At 44.0% G+C, this 17,791-nt stretch overlaps 1 protein-coding gene across 30 annotated transcripts in view; it reads left to right on the top strand.

The window, feature by feature from the left end:
- Positions 1-7,458: 7,458 nt before the first annotated feature.
- The window catches only part of UPF3A (UPF3A regulator of nonsense mediated mRNA decay), a 52,104-nt gene continuing 41,771 nt past the window's right edge, over positions 7,459-17,791 (top strand). For 14 of the 30 annotated variants that reach the window (XR_013355384.1, XR_013355390.1, XR_013355391.1 and 11 more), the window contains exons 1-7: positions 7,467-7,707; positions 8,335-8,441; positions 9,933-10,039; positions 10,904-11,002; positions 11,120-11,230; positions 13,909-13,964; positions 14,055-14,213. Coding sequence is in view for 11 of the 30 variants with exons in the window: in XM_077854819.1 (XP_077710945.1) it covers positions 7,504-7,707; positions 8,335-8,441; positions 9,933-10,039; positions 10,904-11,002; positions 11,120-11,230; positions 13,909-13,964; positions 14,055-14,213 (843 nt within the window). In the remaining 19 variants the exon portion in view is untranslated. Of the gene's footprint in view, positions 7,708-7,812; positions 7,868-7,909; positions 7,972-8,248; positions 8,442-9,932; positions 10,040-10,903; positions 11,003-11,119; positions 11,231-13,908; positions 13,965-14,021; positions 14,214-17,791 lie in introns of those variants that run through there. The other 16 variants (XR_013355399.1, XR_013355396.1, XR_013355398.1 and 13 more) reach the window with 8 other exon arrangements.

Here is a 17,791-nt window from a genome sequence, read left to right as displayed (position 1 = left end):
CATGTATATATATTTTTACATTTTAGGTTATGATCCTATACAATATTATTTTAGGGCTTCAGTTGTTTCAGCATTGACCATTGGGAACTCCTTCAGGTTGGCTCCTATCTCCTTGTGATATACCCCCATCCATTTTTCTTTTTTTGTTTTTCTTCTGGTAAAATATACATAACATGAACTATGGACTTCAGTTAATAATAATGCATCACTAATGATACAAATACACCAGTGCAAGGTGTGGATACAGGTGTGGGTGGGGAGTACTTGGGAATTGTGCCTTTTGTAATCCTAAACTCCTCTAAGAAATAAAGCATGTATGTGTTTATAGATGGACAATGATAGCCATCTTAACCATTTTTTTTAAAAGATTTTATTTATTTATTCATGAGAGGCAGAGATACAGGCAGAGGGAGAAGCAGGCTCCATGCAGGGAGCCTGACGCGGGACTCGATCCTGGGTCTCCAGGATCACACCCCGGGCCGAAGGCAGTGCAAACCACTGCGCCACCGGGGCTGCACTGTCTTAACCATTTTTATGTGTACAATTCAGTGACATTTATTTCCAGTTTTTTTTCATCATCACAAATTTTGTACCTGGTAAGCATTAACTCCATACTCATCCCTCGTGCTGGTCCCAGATAACCTCTAATCTACATTATGTCTGAATTTGCTTATCTAGACCATTTCATGTAAGTGGAATCAGACAATATCTGTCCTTTTGTGTCGACCTTACCTAGCATTTGTTTTTTGTTTTTTTTTAGATTTTATTTCTTTATTCGAGATAGAGTGTGATTAGAGACAGCACAAGCACGGTGGAGGGGCAGAAGGAGAGGGAGAAGCAGACTCTCCACTGAGCAGGGAGCCTGACATGGGGCTCATCCCAGGACCCTGAGATCATGATGAGAGCCGAAGGCAGACACTTAACTGATTGAACCACCCAGGGGCCCCTATGTAGCATATTTTTAAGGTTCATTCCTGTTGTAGCTTTTACCAGAATTTTATTCCTTTTTATGGCTGAGTAATATTCCACAACATCAATCACGTATACCGCATTCATCTCTGGATGGACATTTGGGTTGTTTCCACATTTTGGCTATTGAGAATAACATTGCTGAAAACGGGAGTGGATAAATACCTGAGTCCCTATTTTCAGTTCCTTTGGTATATGCCTAGGAGTGGTATTGTTGGCTCCTGCGCGAAGTTGTACGTAATTTTTTGAGGAACTGACAGACTTCCTACAGTGACTGCCCGTTTTACATTCGCACCACTAGTGCATGATGATCCACTTTCTCTGCATCCTTACCAGGGCTCTTTACTCCTTTGTTATTATAATCATTCTAGTGGGTTGGAAGTAGTAGCTCTTTTGGTTTGATTCCTATTTCCCTGATAACTAGTGATGTTGAACATCTTACCCTGTACATTTGCCATTTGTATGTTCTCTTTGGAGAAATGTGTTCATATCTTGTGACCACTTTTAAATTGGGCTGTTTATCTTTTTGTTGTTGAGCTGTTGGAGTCCTTTACCAATTCTGGATATTCTCAGGGATGCCTGGGTGGCTTGGTGATTGAACGTTTGCCTTTGGCTCAGGGCGTGATCCCAGGGCCTGGGATAAAGCCCCACATCAGGCTCCCTGCTTCTCCCTCTGCCTGTCTCAGCCTCTGTGAGTCTCACGAATAAATAAATAAATCTTTTAAAAAAAATTGATACTCTCAGATATGTGGATTTGCACATATCTTCTATTATTTGCATTCTTCTCATTCTCTTGATAGTGTCCTTTGATGCACAAATTTTTAATTTTATGAAGTTTGTTTGTTTACTATGCTTTTGGTATTATATTTACAAAAGTGTTGCCAAATCCAAAGTTACACAGATTTTCACTGTTTTCCTCTAAGATTTCCTTTTTTTTTTAATTTTTCTTTTTTTTTCTTTTAATTTTTATTTATTTATGATAGTCACACAGAGAGAGAGAGAGAGAGGCAGAGACACAGGCAGAGGGAGAAGCAGGCTCCATGCACCAGGAGCCCGACGTGGGATTCGATCCCGGGTCTCCAGGATCACGCCCTGGGCCAAAGACAGGTGCTAAACTGCTGCGCCACCCAGGGATCCCCTCTTTTTTTTTTTTTTTTTTTTTAAGATTTTATTTATTTATTCATGAATTCATGAGAGACAGAGAGAGAGGCAGAGACACAGGCAGAGGGAGAAGCAGGCTCCTTGCAGGGATCCTGATGTGGGACTCGATCCCTGGACTCCAGGATCACGCCCTGGGCCAAAGGCAGGTGGTAAATCACTGAGCCACTCAGGGATCCCTTTAAGATTTCCATAATTTTAGCCCTTAAACATAGGTCTTTGATCCATTTTGAATTAATTTGTGTAAATGTTGTAAGTTGCATTCACTTTTACTCTTTGGAGTGTAGATATTGTTTTCCCAGCACCATTTTTTTTTTTTTTTTTTTTTTTTGAGATTTACTTTTTTTTCAAATATGGATTCCTTTATTTCTTCTCCTTGCATAACTGCTCTGGCCAGAATTCCAGTGTTGTGTTAAATAGAAGTGACAGAAGCAGGCTTCCTTGTCTTGTTCCTGATCTTAGGAGGAAGGCTTCAGTCTCACCATTGAGGGTGATGCTAATCTCAGGTTCTCACTGACACCCTTAACAGTGTTGGAGAAGTTCCCTTCTATTCCTAGCCTGTTAAATGGTTTGTTGTTGTTGTTTATTAGAAGGTTGCAGATTTTGTCAAATGCTTTTTTTTGTTGGATCAGTTATGATAATGAGGCGTAATGAGTTCTAGGATTTGGGGTCTGTTGAGGGAAAAACATGACCAGTAGCACATTTTGTTTGGCAACTATATTTGACAGCTCTTTGGGGGCAGTGTGGTGGCGGTATAACAGTGAGTCTCAGGGTTAGAGAAGTCTGAAGTGCAGTGGTAGTGTGGTCTTTCTAGTCCTGAGGTTTGTCTTTATTTATAGCTAGCAGATGCTGGGTGTAGATTTGCCTGGTATGCAAAACAGGCTTTAGATGGCTAACGATATGCTTGTTTAAGCTACATTTAAAACAATTGCATAAAAAAAAAATAAAACAATTGCATGTACACTTGATGGGATGAGCACTGGGTGTTATGTGTTGGCAAATTGAATTATTGAATTTAAATTAAAAAATGTAAAAAATAAAACAATTGCATGTGAAAAATTGGATTTGGCATGTTGGGCTTGAGCTAACCATCTCCACCTGCTGTGAAGAAGTAAACAACATAGTGGTCAGTATGCAGGGGCCATCTCTGGTTCATTTATATGTCTTGTAGGCTTTTTCTTTCATTCTGCTAATGTCCTCTATTATACTGATTGGTCTTCATATGTTGAACCACCCTGGTGATCCTGGGATAAATCTTGTTTGATCATATTGTATGATCCGTTAAATGTAATGCTGAATACAGTTTGTTTTTTGTTAAGTTTATGTATATATTCATAAGAGATATCTGTTGGTCTGTAGGTCTCTTGTAGTGCTTTTGGCTCTGGTATTGGAGTATTACTGGCCTCATAAAGTTAATTAAGTAGTATTCTCTTCAGTTTTTTGAGAAGAATTGAAATTAATCCTCTAAATATTTGGTGGAATTCACCAGTGAAGCCACCTGGTCCTGAGCTTTTCTGTGTTGGGAGATTTTTGGTTATTGATTCAGTCTCCTTACTTGTTATAGCTGTTTCTTTTTGAGTCAGTTTTGGTAGTTTGTAGGTTTCTAAGAATTTGTGTTTGAGTAATCCCAATTTAGCATTGATAGCGTACACACACTGCTGCTATGCGCCTCCCTTCCCCCATCTTTTTTTTTTTTTTTTAAGATTTATTTATTTATTTATGAGAGACCCAGAGAGAGAGAGAGGCAGAGACACAGGCAGAGGGAGAAGCAGGCTCCATGTTGGGAGCCTGATGTGGGCCTCGATCCCTGGACTCCAGGATCACGCCCTGGGCGGTAGGCAGGCGCTAAACCGCTGAGCCACCCAGGGATCCCTCCTTCCCCCATCTTAATATTGCTATTGTTACATTCATTGTTTTTATTCATTGTTCCCATTGATTTATAATTATTGTTTTAATCATTTGCCTTTTAAATTATACAAGGAAAAAAAAAGCGTTACAAGCCAAGAGTACACTAATACTGGCTTTTATATTTGCCTATATAGTTATCATTACCATTGTTCTTTATTTATTGATAGGATTCCATATTAGTGTTTAGCATTCTTTCATTTCAGGCTGAACAGCTCCCTTTGGTATTTTTTGAAGGGCACTTGGACCCTTCAGTGACAAACTCCCTTAACTTCTATTTATGGGGGATGTCTTAAATTTCTCCTTCCTTCTTGAAGAATATTTTTGCCAGATAAGAAATTTTTGGTTGACAGTATTTCTTATTCAGAGCTTTATGTCATCTAATAAAGAGGATTATATGCTTCATTTGTTGAAATCCTCGCAGGTCCTCATCCTGATACTGGAAGGTACAGGTATCCTACTTTTTGACGGTTCCTGAGACATTTATTCAGAGTATGATTAATGTGTTGTACAGAAATGAATTTTCTGGGGTGTCAGGGTGGCTTAGTTGGTTGGTTATGCCTCCAACTCTTGATCTCAGCTCAGGTCTTGATCTCAGGGTCATGAGTTCAAGCCCCATATACTGGGAATTGAGCCCACTTAAGAAAAAAAAAATTTTCCTGACATCTGAAATGCTGTCTTAAACACCAAAACTTTATCTTCACCAAAAGTATTCCATATATATCTACCTTAAGGTGAGGCAAAACAAAACAAAACAAAAACAAAACAAAACAAAACAAAAAGGCCGTCATCCCTTGAGGTTACTGAGTGCTAACTCCAGGAGGTCTTTGTAAGGCTCTCTACATTTGAGGAATCTGAATGCACCTCTCATGCTTCCAGGGCCCAGCATCTGGACTGTTCTGTTTCAGCTCTCTCCACAGTGACTGTCAGCTTAATGTAGTAATGCATTTGGATCCTGAGTTCCCTACTGTTTTTTAGACTCAAATAGTGAGGTTTGAGTTTTCATTTTTCTATTCAATGGCTTTTCTCTGTCTCCTCTGTCAGTATCACATGTGCCTATTTTTATGCCTTCTGTCTTTAGCTGGGGCTAGAAAATCAAGTGACTAAACTTAAAATAGTTTTCAAATAGGTAAAATGAAGGTATTAATACTGTTTTCACATTTTTTTGCCTTCCAGACCAAAATACTGCTTCACGTAATTTCTTCATTGATCATGTGGTGATTTTTTTTTTCTTTTAGGTTTCTGAAAAAGCAGACTCCTGATAAAGGAGCTATTTCCATATTGACAGTGCCTTAAGAAATAAAAGGCAAAATCCAAGCTGTTTTTCAGATCAGCAGTTAATACCAATGTTTAGGCTTCAGAGTATCAAAGAAAGGTAATGTGTAGTTGTGCTGTCAAGTATTTTTCTATTACTACCTAATTTTTACTCCTTATAGTTTCCTATATAGTTTCCTAAAAAGGCATCCTTTTTGACAACTTCAAAGTGACCATACTGTCATTTTCAGAGGAATATGGGAATGTTATGGTCACTGCTGCTTTAAACCACATGAAGCATGTCCCTAATTTCCCGCGGGCTGGCTACTGGGCCGATCTTAGAGGACTATCAACCAGAAAATGAGTGTGTGTATTTGGGAGCAAAGAATTGCAGTTTCAGGAGCAAAGATCCAGATGGGGTGAAAGGAAGGGAGGTGCAGTTACAGGAGTTAGGAAAAATTTCTGGGCAGCCCGGGTGGCTCAGCGGTTTAGCGCCACCTTCAGCCCAGGGCCTGATCCTGGAGACCCGGGACTGAGTCCCACGTAGGCCTCCCTGCATGGAGCCTGCTTCTCCCTCTGCCTGTGTCTCTGTCTCTCTCTCTGTCTCTCTCATGAATAAACAAATAAAATCTTTAAAAAAAATAAAAAAGGATTTTCTATGAGTGTTAATATATATTGACTGACTACTAATTGTATCTTTAGAAAGTTCACAACTAGCAGACTTGTCATCAGGTTGTTCTGCAGACTTCTCAAACACTTGCTTAAAACTGCCATTTTGCCCAGTCCAAAGGCAGAGAAGGTGGTTTCTTTCCAATAGCTGTTCAGACTCGACTTTATTTTTTTTTAAGTCTTTTTTTTTTAATTTTTATTTATTTATGATAGTCACACACAGAGAGAGAGAGAGAGAGGCAGAGACACAGGCAGAGGGAGAAGCAGGCTCCACGCACCGGGAGCCCGACGTGGGATTCGACCCCGGGTCTCCAGGATCGTGCCCTGGGCCTAAGGCAGGCGCCAAACCGCTGCGCCACCCAGGGATCCCCAGACTCGACTTTAAAATCGCTCCAAGGCAGCCCGAGTGGCTCAGCGGTTTAGCACCACCTTCAGCCTAGGGTGTGATCCTGGAGTCCCGCGTCGGGCTCCCTGCCCGGAGCCTGCTTCTCCCTCTGCCTGTGTCTCTGTCTCTCATGAATAAATAAATAAATCTTAAAAAAATAAAATCGCTGCAGTCACATCAGTCTCCCATTTGTTTAGTCTGGATGAAGTCTACAAGCCAGAGAGTAAAGACTTGCAGACAGGTTGAGCGCGGTCCCCTAAGAGATGGTCCAAGTAGGCTCTGTATTTAAGAACTATGGAGACATTCGTGTTTAAATGAACGGTTTCCACACTTTTCACCATTAGCCGCTTCTGCACTTACTTCCTATTAAAGTATTTTCTCTGGCAACGATACTTTCCTTTTCACCACCAGAGTTTGCTTTGAGCGCGCAGGCGTGGGGCGGGAAGGGGGAGACGAGCAGACCCCACGCGGGTTCCAGCCTTGCAGCGGGAGACCGTGGGCTCCCCAAAACCCAGCGAGGCGCCCCCCAGCCTGACTTTTTTGATCGACATCCCCATCTCTGTATGGAGCTAATTGGAGACAAAAAAAAAAAAGAGAACGGTGGGGAGGTGCCCGGGTAGCTGCCTCCAGCTCCAGTGCGGACCCCAGGGTGCCGGGCCCAGCCCCACGCGGGGCTCCTGCTCCCCCGCCCCCTCCGCCCCTCCCCTTGCCGGTGCTTGCGCGCTCCGACCAGTAAAATTTCAAGAACAAATGGAAGCCGCGGATCCCGTGTGTGAGGACTCCCGGGGGCTGCGGGCAACTCGCCGCCCGGCGCCGCACCGCGGGTCGCAGCCGCAGGAGGGCCGAGCGCCCCGAGCGCCCCGAGCGCAGTCGCTCCTCCGCGGGCCTGGGACACAGGCAGCGCGACGCCAGCAGCCGCGACGAGCCCCCGGGCTTCCCGGCAGGCACCTGCTCGGCCTCGGGCCACCGTCCGGCGCCCTCGGAAAATGACAAGTGGCCGTAGACGCTCCCCGAGGCGCGCTCCTGGTCTCCCGCGGGGGGCAGGGGCCCGCGGCGTCGGACGGGGACGTCACGGGCCGGGGGCGGGGGCGGGGGCGGAGGCCCAGTTCTCGCGACGTTTGGAGCCGGGCGGGAGGCGGCGGCGGCTCCGCGGCGGGTGCGAGATGCGCTCGGAGAAGGAGGGGGTCGGAGGCCCTGGGGCGGCAGTTCCTGGGCGGGGCCCGAGCGGGAGGGAGAGGCAGTCGGCTGTGGGAGTCCAGTTCCGCCGGGAGTCGCCGTGGCGAGAAGCAGAGGCACACCCAGCCTTGTCCTCCGGCGGAGGGGTCGGCGCGGGCAAACCTCGCGAGGAGAAGACGGCTCTGAGCAAGGTGGGGAAGGGGCGGGGAATGCAAACCTCGCGAGAGGAGGAGGTCGGCAACCGCTGAGACGACGGCGGGGGGTGGGGAGGGTGGTGCTTGCAAGTGTCGCGAGAGGACGGATGGTCTCGACCGGGTGGGGGCGGAGCCGAGGGGTGTGTTCCGGAAGCAGGTGGGCGGGGCCGGGCGGGGCCGGGCGGGGCCGGGCGGGGCCGGGCGGGGCCGGGCGGGCGGGCGAACCTTGCGGGATGAGGGATGCTCGTGAGCAACCGAAAGGTGGGCTCGGGGTTTGGGATGCGCCAAGGGACCGAGGCCGCCGGCCGTGTGGTCAAGGGGGCGGGGCCGGGCCCCTCCTCACCGCCGTGGCCGTTTCCGCTCGTCCGGACGCGGCCAGCGCCTGGAGCCCGCGGTGATCCCGGAGGGGGCTGACGCCGTGAGGCGCTGGGCCCGGGCCGCGGGGGTCGTCGGTCCCCAGGGAGGAGCTGCTTGTGCGCGCCGCTCTGACCGCACCGGGCCTTCCTGACAAATGCGTGGGTTTCTTGGCCTTCCCAAGAACGCGGGTCAGATCTGAGCCTGACGCGGGGGCGCCAGGTGATGGGAGCGCGGGAGGGACCCAGCGCACCGCCGCCCTCTCCGCAGGTGGTCATCCGGCGGCTGCCCCCGGGCCTCACCAAGGAGCAGCTGGAAGAGCAGCTGCACCCCCTGCCCGCGCACGACTACTTCGAGTTCTTCCCCGCCGACCTCAGGTGAGGATCCGGGGGCGCTGGTCCCTTGCTGGGAGCCGTCTTCCCCCGCAGGTACCCAGAATCCGCGCGGAGCCTACTTGGAGCTCTCCCCGCCTGGGCCGGCCCCTCGGCTCCTCCACAGGAGGTTGGGACGATGCCGCTCCTGGCACCGCCGCGGTCTAAGAAGAAAAACAAACACCGAAACGCTGTGCTCCTCCCACGCGGTCGCCCTCCCCCCACCCCACACCTTCCAGGTTGTTCCTTTTTTTATTCCCTTCACAGCTTGGTGGAAGGGTGACTCTGAGACCTCCTTTTATTAGCAAAGAGAAAACCCAGCCAGATTGTGTGATTTTCACTGTGTTTACTACACCTTTTATGATCATTGTTACCCTTTTTAGCTCCAGTGTGTGAGTTTGCATTTGGGATAGCCACATAAGGCCTCCTGAATAAATACCTTTAAGTAAAGACTTAAGTCGGCCTATTCAAAGAAAAATAGCACTAACGGTGAAATACAAATTTGATCTTAAAAAAAATAATAGGTGATTTTCAAATGACTAAAGTTGAAGAAAACTGGTACAGTTAAAGGACAGGCCCTGGACACTCGGAGTGATTCGGTTGGAATCCCAGTCCCGCCTTTTAACTTGCTGCACCTTTTGCACGTACTGAATTTCTATGAGCCTCAGTGTTCTCGTCTCTGAAATGGATTGAAAGTTCTTCCTAGGAAGGATGTTGGTAGTTGTGAAATACTAACTACCACATTACCAATAGGAGAAAGGCTTAGTTCTTCTGTAGTCCCCATACCGTGTGCTGTGGTTCAGAGTCCCTCTAAGTACATAAATGTGTTCTCTAAGTCAGTGAAGAAGCTCTTCTAGGATTGAACGTTTTCATTATGAATAAATCATGACTAGCTGGTGTTGGGTCTTGATGTGTGCTAAGGAATGACCTTTGAATAAGCTTTCCTTTGACTTTTCAACCTTGGAAGACCAGTATTTTAACTCTGGTTCTGTGTAGTAGAGATACTGACCTTACATGTCTTTTCCAAGTTATTAAAAAGATTTCCAGTAATGTTTATTTTTGCTTTTTTGCTAAAGAATACCCGGATTGGAATATAAATAATAGTGAAAGGGAATATAAGGGAAGGGAAAAGAAATGTGTAGGAAATATCAGAAAGGGAGACAGAACATAAAGACTCCTAACTCTGGGAAACGAACTAGGGGTGGTGGAAGGGGAGGAGGGCGGGGGGTGGGGGTGACTGGGTGATGGGCACTGAGGGGGGCACTTGATGGGATGAGCACTGGGTGTTATTCTGTATGTTGGCAAATTGAACACCAATAAAAAATAAATTTATTATAAAAAAAAAGAATACCTGGATTGTTGTATTTAGCTGAGAAGTGATTCTTTGGCATATAGGTTTTATCTGAAATAGTTTCTTGTGCCCAGAAAAGAAAAAAAAAAGCAAAATTAAAGAAGTCTTGCAGTTTTTACAATTTTCATTGTTATCTTTTATTTCAGTCTTTATCCTCATCTCTACTCAAGAGCATACATTAATTTTAGAAATCCTGAGGACATCCTTCTTTTTAGAGATCGTTTTGATGGCTATATCTTCATTGACAGTAAAGGTTGTATCATTGGCTTTTTAGACTCTTTATTATCATCTCAAAGCATGTTAATAAAGTTTTGCTGGAATGTTTGTGAATTATAAGTAAGTTTTCAGATACCAACCTATTTTTTTTTTTTTTTTATTTGACAGAGTGAGTGTGCGTACACACATGCACAAGCAGGGGGAGAGGCAGAGACAGAGGGAGAAGCAGGCTTCCTGCTGAGCAGGGAGCCCAATGCTGGACTTGATCCCAGGACCCTGAGATCATGACCTTACCCGAAGGCAGACACTTAACTGATTGAACCACCTCAGATGGTGCCCTCTCAGGTACCAATCTAAAACAAGTTCATAAATTTCGATTGTGTTACTGTGCTTGTGTGCTTATGTTGAAAATTAAAATTATACCTAAACCAAAGAACTCTAGCAATTCTTTGTATCAGTGACAACCTAATTATCATTGGAATGATGTTTTTCACATAAATGAGTTTTCTAGATAAGTGATCTTCAATTATGTACCCAAACTAAATCACTTTCCTCATGTTCAATAGAAATTTTCTAGGATATGTTATTCATTTACATCTGTGTCCTTTTAAACAGTACTCTTGGGGCACCTGGGTGGCTCACTCTGTTAAGCATCTGATCCTGATTTCATAATCTCAGGTCATGATTTCAGGGTTGTGGGATCGAGTCCCGTGTCTGTACTGGGGTTCTGTACTGGTGTGGAGCCTGCTTAAGATTCTTTCCCTCTCCTTCTGTCCCTCCCCACCCCCACCCCCACCCCCCAGAAAAAAGAAAAAAAGAAAAGAAAAACCTAAATCATTATTTTCCAAAATGAACATAGTGGAATTTTAGAATGGCTTTTGCAATTTCTTTTCTGCTAAAGGCCTAGAATATCCTGCAGTGGTAGAATTTGCCCCATTCCAGAAGATAGCCAAAAAGAAGCTAAAGAAAAAGGATGCCAAAACTGGAAGCATTGAAGACGGTGAGTCCCTTTATAAAGACTGGCTTATGAAACTGCCAAATTAAATATAGTGATCAAATATAATTTCTCTCTCATGTGGGGAGGAACGTGTTTCTTTTTTTCTTTTTTAATTTATAGATCCAGAATATAAGAAGTTTTTGGAAACTTATTGTGTGGAGGAAGAGAAACCTAATGCGAATCCCGAAACTCTTCTGGGAGACATAGAGGCAAAGACAAGAGAACTTATTGGTCTGTTTATTCTACTTTTCTTCTCTTTACCTTATTGAGATATATATTTATTTCTTTTCCAATTACTTTAAAATTCACACTCATAACAGGTTTACCAGGGATTTAGAGTTTTTTCCAGTTGTAACAAAAATATGGCAACCTGGGAAGATATTTCTGAGCATCAGTTGAAGGAGAGTGCCAGAGCTTTCAGTAAAAGAGCTTCCAAATGAGCAGTGGAGAAGACGTGTGAGTGGCACATGGCCATGGCTTCATACGTGTTGGATTGTGGATGCCCTGAGCAGACATTAGGCTTCCAATGGGAAGGCTTTGCTCCAGCCCAGGGTGGACTGCTTGCACTAGCTGGCAGAGTCCGTGTATGCTCTGGCCAGTTGGGTGTGGGAAGAAAGGGACAGAAGGAATCCAGACTTCAAGGAGTATGATTGGAATAGATCAGTGGATGAAAGCAGCATCATTGATGTGGGACAGACTTGGGGAGAAACATTACTGGGAGGAATGCAAGATCTCACTATAGAGCATGTTAAGTTTAAGAGCTAAAAAAAAAAAAAGACAAATTAGAAATTCTAGGACTCTCCACTCTTCTTCCTTTTCCACTCTGCTGTAAATGCCCTTGTATAGAATAGCCACAGAGAAGAACCAGAGTCTTCTACTTATGGGCAGTTTTGAGGCAGTCCTTGGTGGCCAGACACACACACCATCCAGCTCCCGTCCCCAGCCCAGCTCCTGGTACACAGTAGGTTTCATAGCATTTTACAGAATGAGTAAGTGTGATTCACAATCTACTAGTCCAAGATGAGGCTAGGGAGCTTTGATCCTGTTTCTGTCCATCCAAGTTTGGATCTTAAGCAATTCAAGGCAGTTTGCCTTTTTTTTTCTTAGATTTTGGCCTTTAGTGGATTCTTATGATCTAATCTGAGGAGTGAGGGTTAAATGGAAATAGGAATCCCCTCGTAAGTGGCAGGTTAGTGCGGTGTCCTAGCAGGGGCCACAGAGCAGACAGATCTGGGCTCAGTGTCCTGTTCCCTCCCAGGTGGTTGCGACAGTGCCCAGTAGCTCTCTAAGTGCTAACAGTTAGACTGTTGGTTAAATTAGTGTTCTGTTACACAGCCATGCAACCTTCTGTTGAACAAATGATATACTTCTGTGGTTTGTAAAGCACTTTCATAAGCAGGTCTCATTTACCCTTCGCATTGATCCTTTGGGGTAACAAGGCAGGTATTTTCTTCGGAGAAGGGGGAAGGCGGGTGTGGTCTTGGCATCAGCCCCTCCACCCACCCAGTCTTGGTCCTGCTCTTTGCTGATAAATCCAGAACTCCCACGGTGCAGAGCAAGAGTCCTCCTCAATTTAAAGCAGGCTGCGTATTACAGAGCCTGTGCTCATCCTGGGTCAGAGCTCATGGTTAACACAGGAGCCACTCAGGGAGGGAATGGGCTCTTGTCTTGGCCCCTGTACCTGGGATGAAATGTGGGCATTTTCACAGCCTTATATCTGGGGCAGAGCTTTCCTGGCAGAAGCCATTTGATACATTATGTTGAGGTGTTCAGGAGTTCTTAATTCCCTGCCCAAAGTCTCTCTTACAGAATTCCTGATTAGTTCCTGATCTAAGAATTTGAGAAATGTCATGGCCAGTCTCCAGTTTCCAGGGAATTTTCCTTCCCCCATTTAATCTTAGGTCTTGAAAGAGCTGTAGAATAGACCCACTCTTCCACCTGTATCCTCAGCTACTGCTATAGGGAACACATTTCTCAGAACCAGTCCCTCTGAGAGGCTATGCCTTGAGGCCCACCATATTTGGGTGCCCCATTCCAGGTTAGGTCAGACACATCTGGTGCCTGAAAGCTGATGATGGAGTTTGAGTTTACAGAGAGGTTCATTCCTGGGTGGTTAGTGCTGCTTAGATGAAGTGCCATGTGAGATCACTGTCTAAACTTTCACATCTGGTTTATTTTGGTTTGTGGAGCGTATATGATAAGAATCCACATTGCTTAAAATCATTGTCAAGAGAGTAGAAAAGGAAGAAATTTCCAGAATATGTTCTGAATCGAAGTGAATCTATAATGTTATGTAATGTTTAAAATATCTGCAAACATGTGAAGATACTTATAACAATTGGAAAGTTTTTTTTATTTATTTTTATTTTTATTTATTTTTTTCAATTGGAAAGTTTAATGCGTTGTACTCATTTTTCTTTTTTTTTGCTTTTATAGTCTTTTTGTAAGTAATATGAAGAGTCCTTGAGAATCAGGAATTTGTTGCTTACTATTTATAGAGTTGTCAGTACCTCCAAATAACTTGACTTTATAGTGATGGAATAGGAACTCCCTATTACTAATAGGGGATATTAGTATTCCCTATTATTATCCCTATTATTATTAGGGATAATAGGGGAATACTCTCTATTCCTAATAGGAACTCCGAGATACAATATATGCTCATCTAAATTTTATGTATTTATGTATGTAGGTATTCATTCATTTATTTATTAGAGATTTAATTTTTAAGCAATCTCTACACCTAACATGGGGCTCGGATTTACAAGCTGGAGATGAGGAGTTACATGCTCTTCTAACTGAGCCATGCTAATTTATTTCAACGTTAAATTGAAAACAAGTATTTAAAATGAAGGAAAAATAAATCTTATTTTAGAGTTAAATCTTGCATAACAATTTTTGTGTTTTAGCTAGAAGAACTACACCTCTTTTGGAATATATTAGAAATAGAAAATTAGAGAAGCAGGTAGGTCTGCCCTCTTACCTGATGAGTATCCTTCCTGTCTCTGCCGCGTCCACACAGATCATTTATACACATGCTTTCCCACGTCTCTAGAGGATTCGAGAAGAGAAGCGAGAAGAGCGAAGGAGGAGGGAACTGGAGAAGAAGCGTTTACGGGAAGAAGAAAAGAGGAAGAGGAGAGAAGAGGAGAGGTGTAAGAGGAAAGAGGCAGACAGAGAGAAGAGAGCTGCTGAGAGAGAAGTAAGGATTAAGGTAATTTTGAGGAGATAGCTCATTTCTTTTTTCTAAAGCCAGTTCTGCTACAGTTATGCCTTTTAGGTATTTAGCTCTTCCAACTTGTTTTTTTTTTTTAAATATTTTATTTATTTATTCATGAGAGACACACAGAGAGAGGCAGAGACACAGGCAGAGGGAGAAGCAGGCTCCTTGCAAGGAGCCTGATGTGGGACTCAATCCCAGGACCCCGGGGTCATGCCCTGAACCAAAGGCAGATGCTCAACCACTGAGCCACCCAGGCATCCTGCTCTTCTGACTTATAAGGACATTTCCAGTTAGCCCTTTTGTTATTATGGTACTGTTTCTCTGGAGTACAACATTGGTTCTCAAACTGTGTTCCCTGCGCCCTGGGGGTTCCTTGGCCATACTGTGGGGGAGGGGGCCCGGCCTCCTGGGTGTGAATGATAGCACTTCACCCAGAGGAACCCCACACTTACTTGTCATGGATTGGGTTTCTGCTTACATTTTCCTTTAGAGAAAAGACTCCCTGACTAAAATGTACACATTTGGAAACCACTGGCTTGGTGTGTACACTGGCTTTTCTAGACAAAGGCTTACTCCTGGAACTGGTTTTTATTGTTTCTTTTACAGTAGTAGCAGTGGTTTCTACACCTCTTGCCCAGTTTCTCCTTTGACGGATATGTTCATTTAGAAGGGTGGGTTAGTGCATAGAAGTTGTTCTTCCCCTGTGTAAAATATGTTGTTCCAGTGTGAGTCAGCCCTTCTTTGTTAGTATTCTGCTCAGATGACCTTATTAAACCTAGATTTCGACCTGATGTGCATCTTCCCTCATTCCATAAAGGGTTTGAACTGCTCTTAGAGATTCTTTGAAGTTGTATCATAAAAAGAAAGAAAATAAAAGATCAGTACTTTGGGGGAAGATAGAGTAGAAAGGGAGAAGATGGGGAAGAGGTCAGAGTTGCCATAGATTAGTTCCTTTTTTTTTATTTTATTTTTATTATTATTATTTTTTCATTTATTTATGATAGTCACAGAGAGAGAGAGAGAGAGGCAGAGACATAGGCAGAGGGAGAAGCAGGCTCCATGCACCGGGAGCCTGACGTGGGATTCAATCCCGGGTCTCCAGGATCGCGCCCTGGGCCAAAGGCAGGCGCTAAACCGCTGCGCCACCCAGGGATCCCTCTTTTTTTAAATATATGTATATTACATATATTTTTAACTTCAATTAATTAACATATAACAACATATTACTAGTTTCAGAGGTAGGGGTCAGTGATTCATCCATCTTATATAGCACCCGGTGCTGATCCATACCACGTGCCCTCCTTCATGTCCATCACCCAGTTACCCCGTCCCCCGACTCTCCTCCCATCCAGCTACCCTCAGTTTGTTTCCTGTGATTAAGAGCCTCTCATGGTTTGTCTTCTGCTCTGATTCTGTCTTGTTTTATTTTTCCTTCCCTTCCCCCATGATCCTTTGTTTTGTTGTTTAAATTCCACAGATGAGTGAGATCATACAATAATTGTCTCTCTGATTGACTTATTTCACTCAGCATAATATCCTGGAGTTCTGTCCACATCATTGCAAATGGCAAGATTTGATTCTTTTTGATGGCTGAGTAATAGTCCATTATATATGTAGACTACATCCATCATAGATTAGTTTCTGATATGCTTGATCAGAAACATAGTTTCATTATCCATGAGGAGAAAACATGTCATTTCTTCAAGGGAGGCAAAGCTTTTTCTAGGCCTTTGCTTCTAAGTCACTTTCTCCTGAAGGTGGTCATATGGGACTCACTAGCAGGAGGGAACAATTTCTTAACAAAATTCCTACGAAAACACACAAGCATGTGACTGGGTTTTCTGCAGTAACAGCCTCACAGCTCACTGGTTCACGTAACTGGATCTGTTGTTGGTATTTCTTGGCCATTGTATGCTGCTCACCATTGCCATCTGGGGACTCAACAATGGAGGCTCCACCATGGCGCTTGCTTCCACAGTCCCTTATGATGGGGAAGGGAATGTTTAACACAGCAGATTGTACCCTGGTTCTTAAATCACATGGAAGAGACACAGCCCTTCTGCCCACATGGCATTGGCCATAGCAAGCCACCTGGTGGCACTTAATCTCAGATCGGGAGGCATATTCAAGAAGCGAGCCAGGAAGAGAACCAGAGATATCTGATGAACACACTAATGAATGATTTCTGAAGACTGTTTCTGGAAATGCTTCTCTTTAAGTTTAAAGACATTGCCGAACACCCTTTCTTGATAAGAGGTCACATCCCTTGACCACATCCCTTGCTGTGAAGACAAATCCTAGATGTGCAAGATGTCCCACAAAAAGTATTTCATAATCTGATGATAACTGATGAGATTGAGGAACCCAACCAAGACTATCAAATAAAGATGATCCATTCCCCATTGGCAAGAACATGGCAAAACCAGGGTATTCCTCAGGGAAATAACTCTGAGGGGGTGTTTTCTGTTTGTCTATGTGGTTTAGGACCCACAGAACTCTCCCAAGAAAATTGTAGCATCTCAACTTCCTATAACTTGTTATTTCCAGTAGCATAAATGAACAGTTCTGGAATGGTAATAATAAAAACGTTAATATAGGGAAATCTTTAACATTAATTGTGGTTGGGGGACACCTGGGTGGCTCAGCGGTTGAGTGTCTGCCTTTGGCTCAGGGCGTGATCCTGGAGTCCTGGGATCGAGTCCCACATCGGGCTCCCTCCATGGAGCCTGCTTCTCCCTCTGCCTATGTCCCTGCCTCTCTATCTCTGTGTCTTTCATGAATAAATGAATGGAATGTTTAAAACAAAACAAAACAAAAAACATTAATTGTGGTTGGAATTCAGCTCTGTCATGTCCAGGCATAGAGTAGGTATTTGCATTTAACGCAGATTTTATGGTCACAGATGGAAACATTTTCTGACCTTCTCTTTGACCTTTCTAAACACATAATGGCTAATCTAGTGCCTAATCTTTACACTCTCAAAAGCACTTTCTTCAGTAGCTTTGAGAGTTTTTCAGGAATAATGTTTGAAACTTGTAGCTTATAATTTCAATTATAATTTTAAGAAAGAAAGTTTTGGAGTGTAGCATTTTACTTCTATATTTTATATTATGAAATTAGAGTCCAAAAATAAGCCAAAGGAATAAAAAATTAAGTCAGTTAAAATAAACATATACTCTTTCATATAGAAAAAAAAATAAGTCAAAACATAGAGGAAGAGAAAAGGGTATTCTTTTTTTTTAATATTTTATTTATCTATTTATGAGAGAGAGAGAGAGAGAGGGGGGCAGGCTCCATTCAGGAAGCCCGATGTGGGACCTGATCCCGGGTCCCTAGGATCACGCCCTGGGCCGAAGGCAGACGCTCAACCGCTGAGCCATCCAGGTGTCCCGAGAAAAGGGTATTCTTATCCAAGTCTGGTCAAACAAAATCTTAGTGGCAGACCCCAATGACATGAGTAATCAACAGCCTCTGTCTATGGAGTGTCTGGTATCCTGACATGACAGCACTCACCTGAGCCCAAAGTTTGCCCTTAGTAATCATCTGGGCTCATTGTAGGAATGTCTGAT

The sequence above is a fragment of the Canis aureus genome, chromosome 17, assembly GCF_053574225.1.
Source record: "Canis aureus isolate CA01 chromosome 17, VMU_Caureus_v.1.0, whole genome shotgun sequence".
NCBI classification, from domain to species: Eukaryota; Metazoa; Chordata; class Mammalia; order Carnivora; family Canidae; genus Canis; species Canis aureus.
This window is presented reverse-complemented; position numbering and strand designations above follow the sequence as displayed.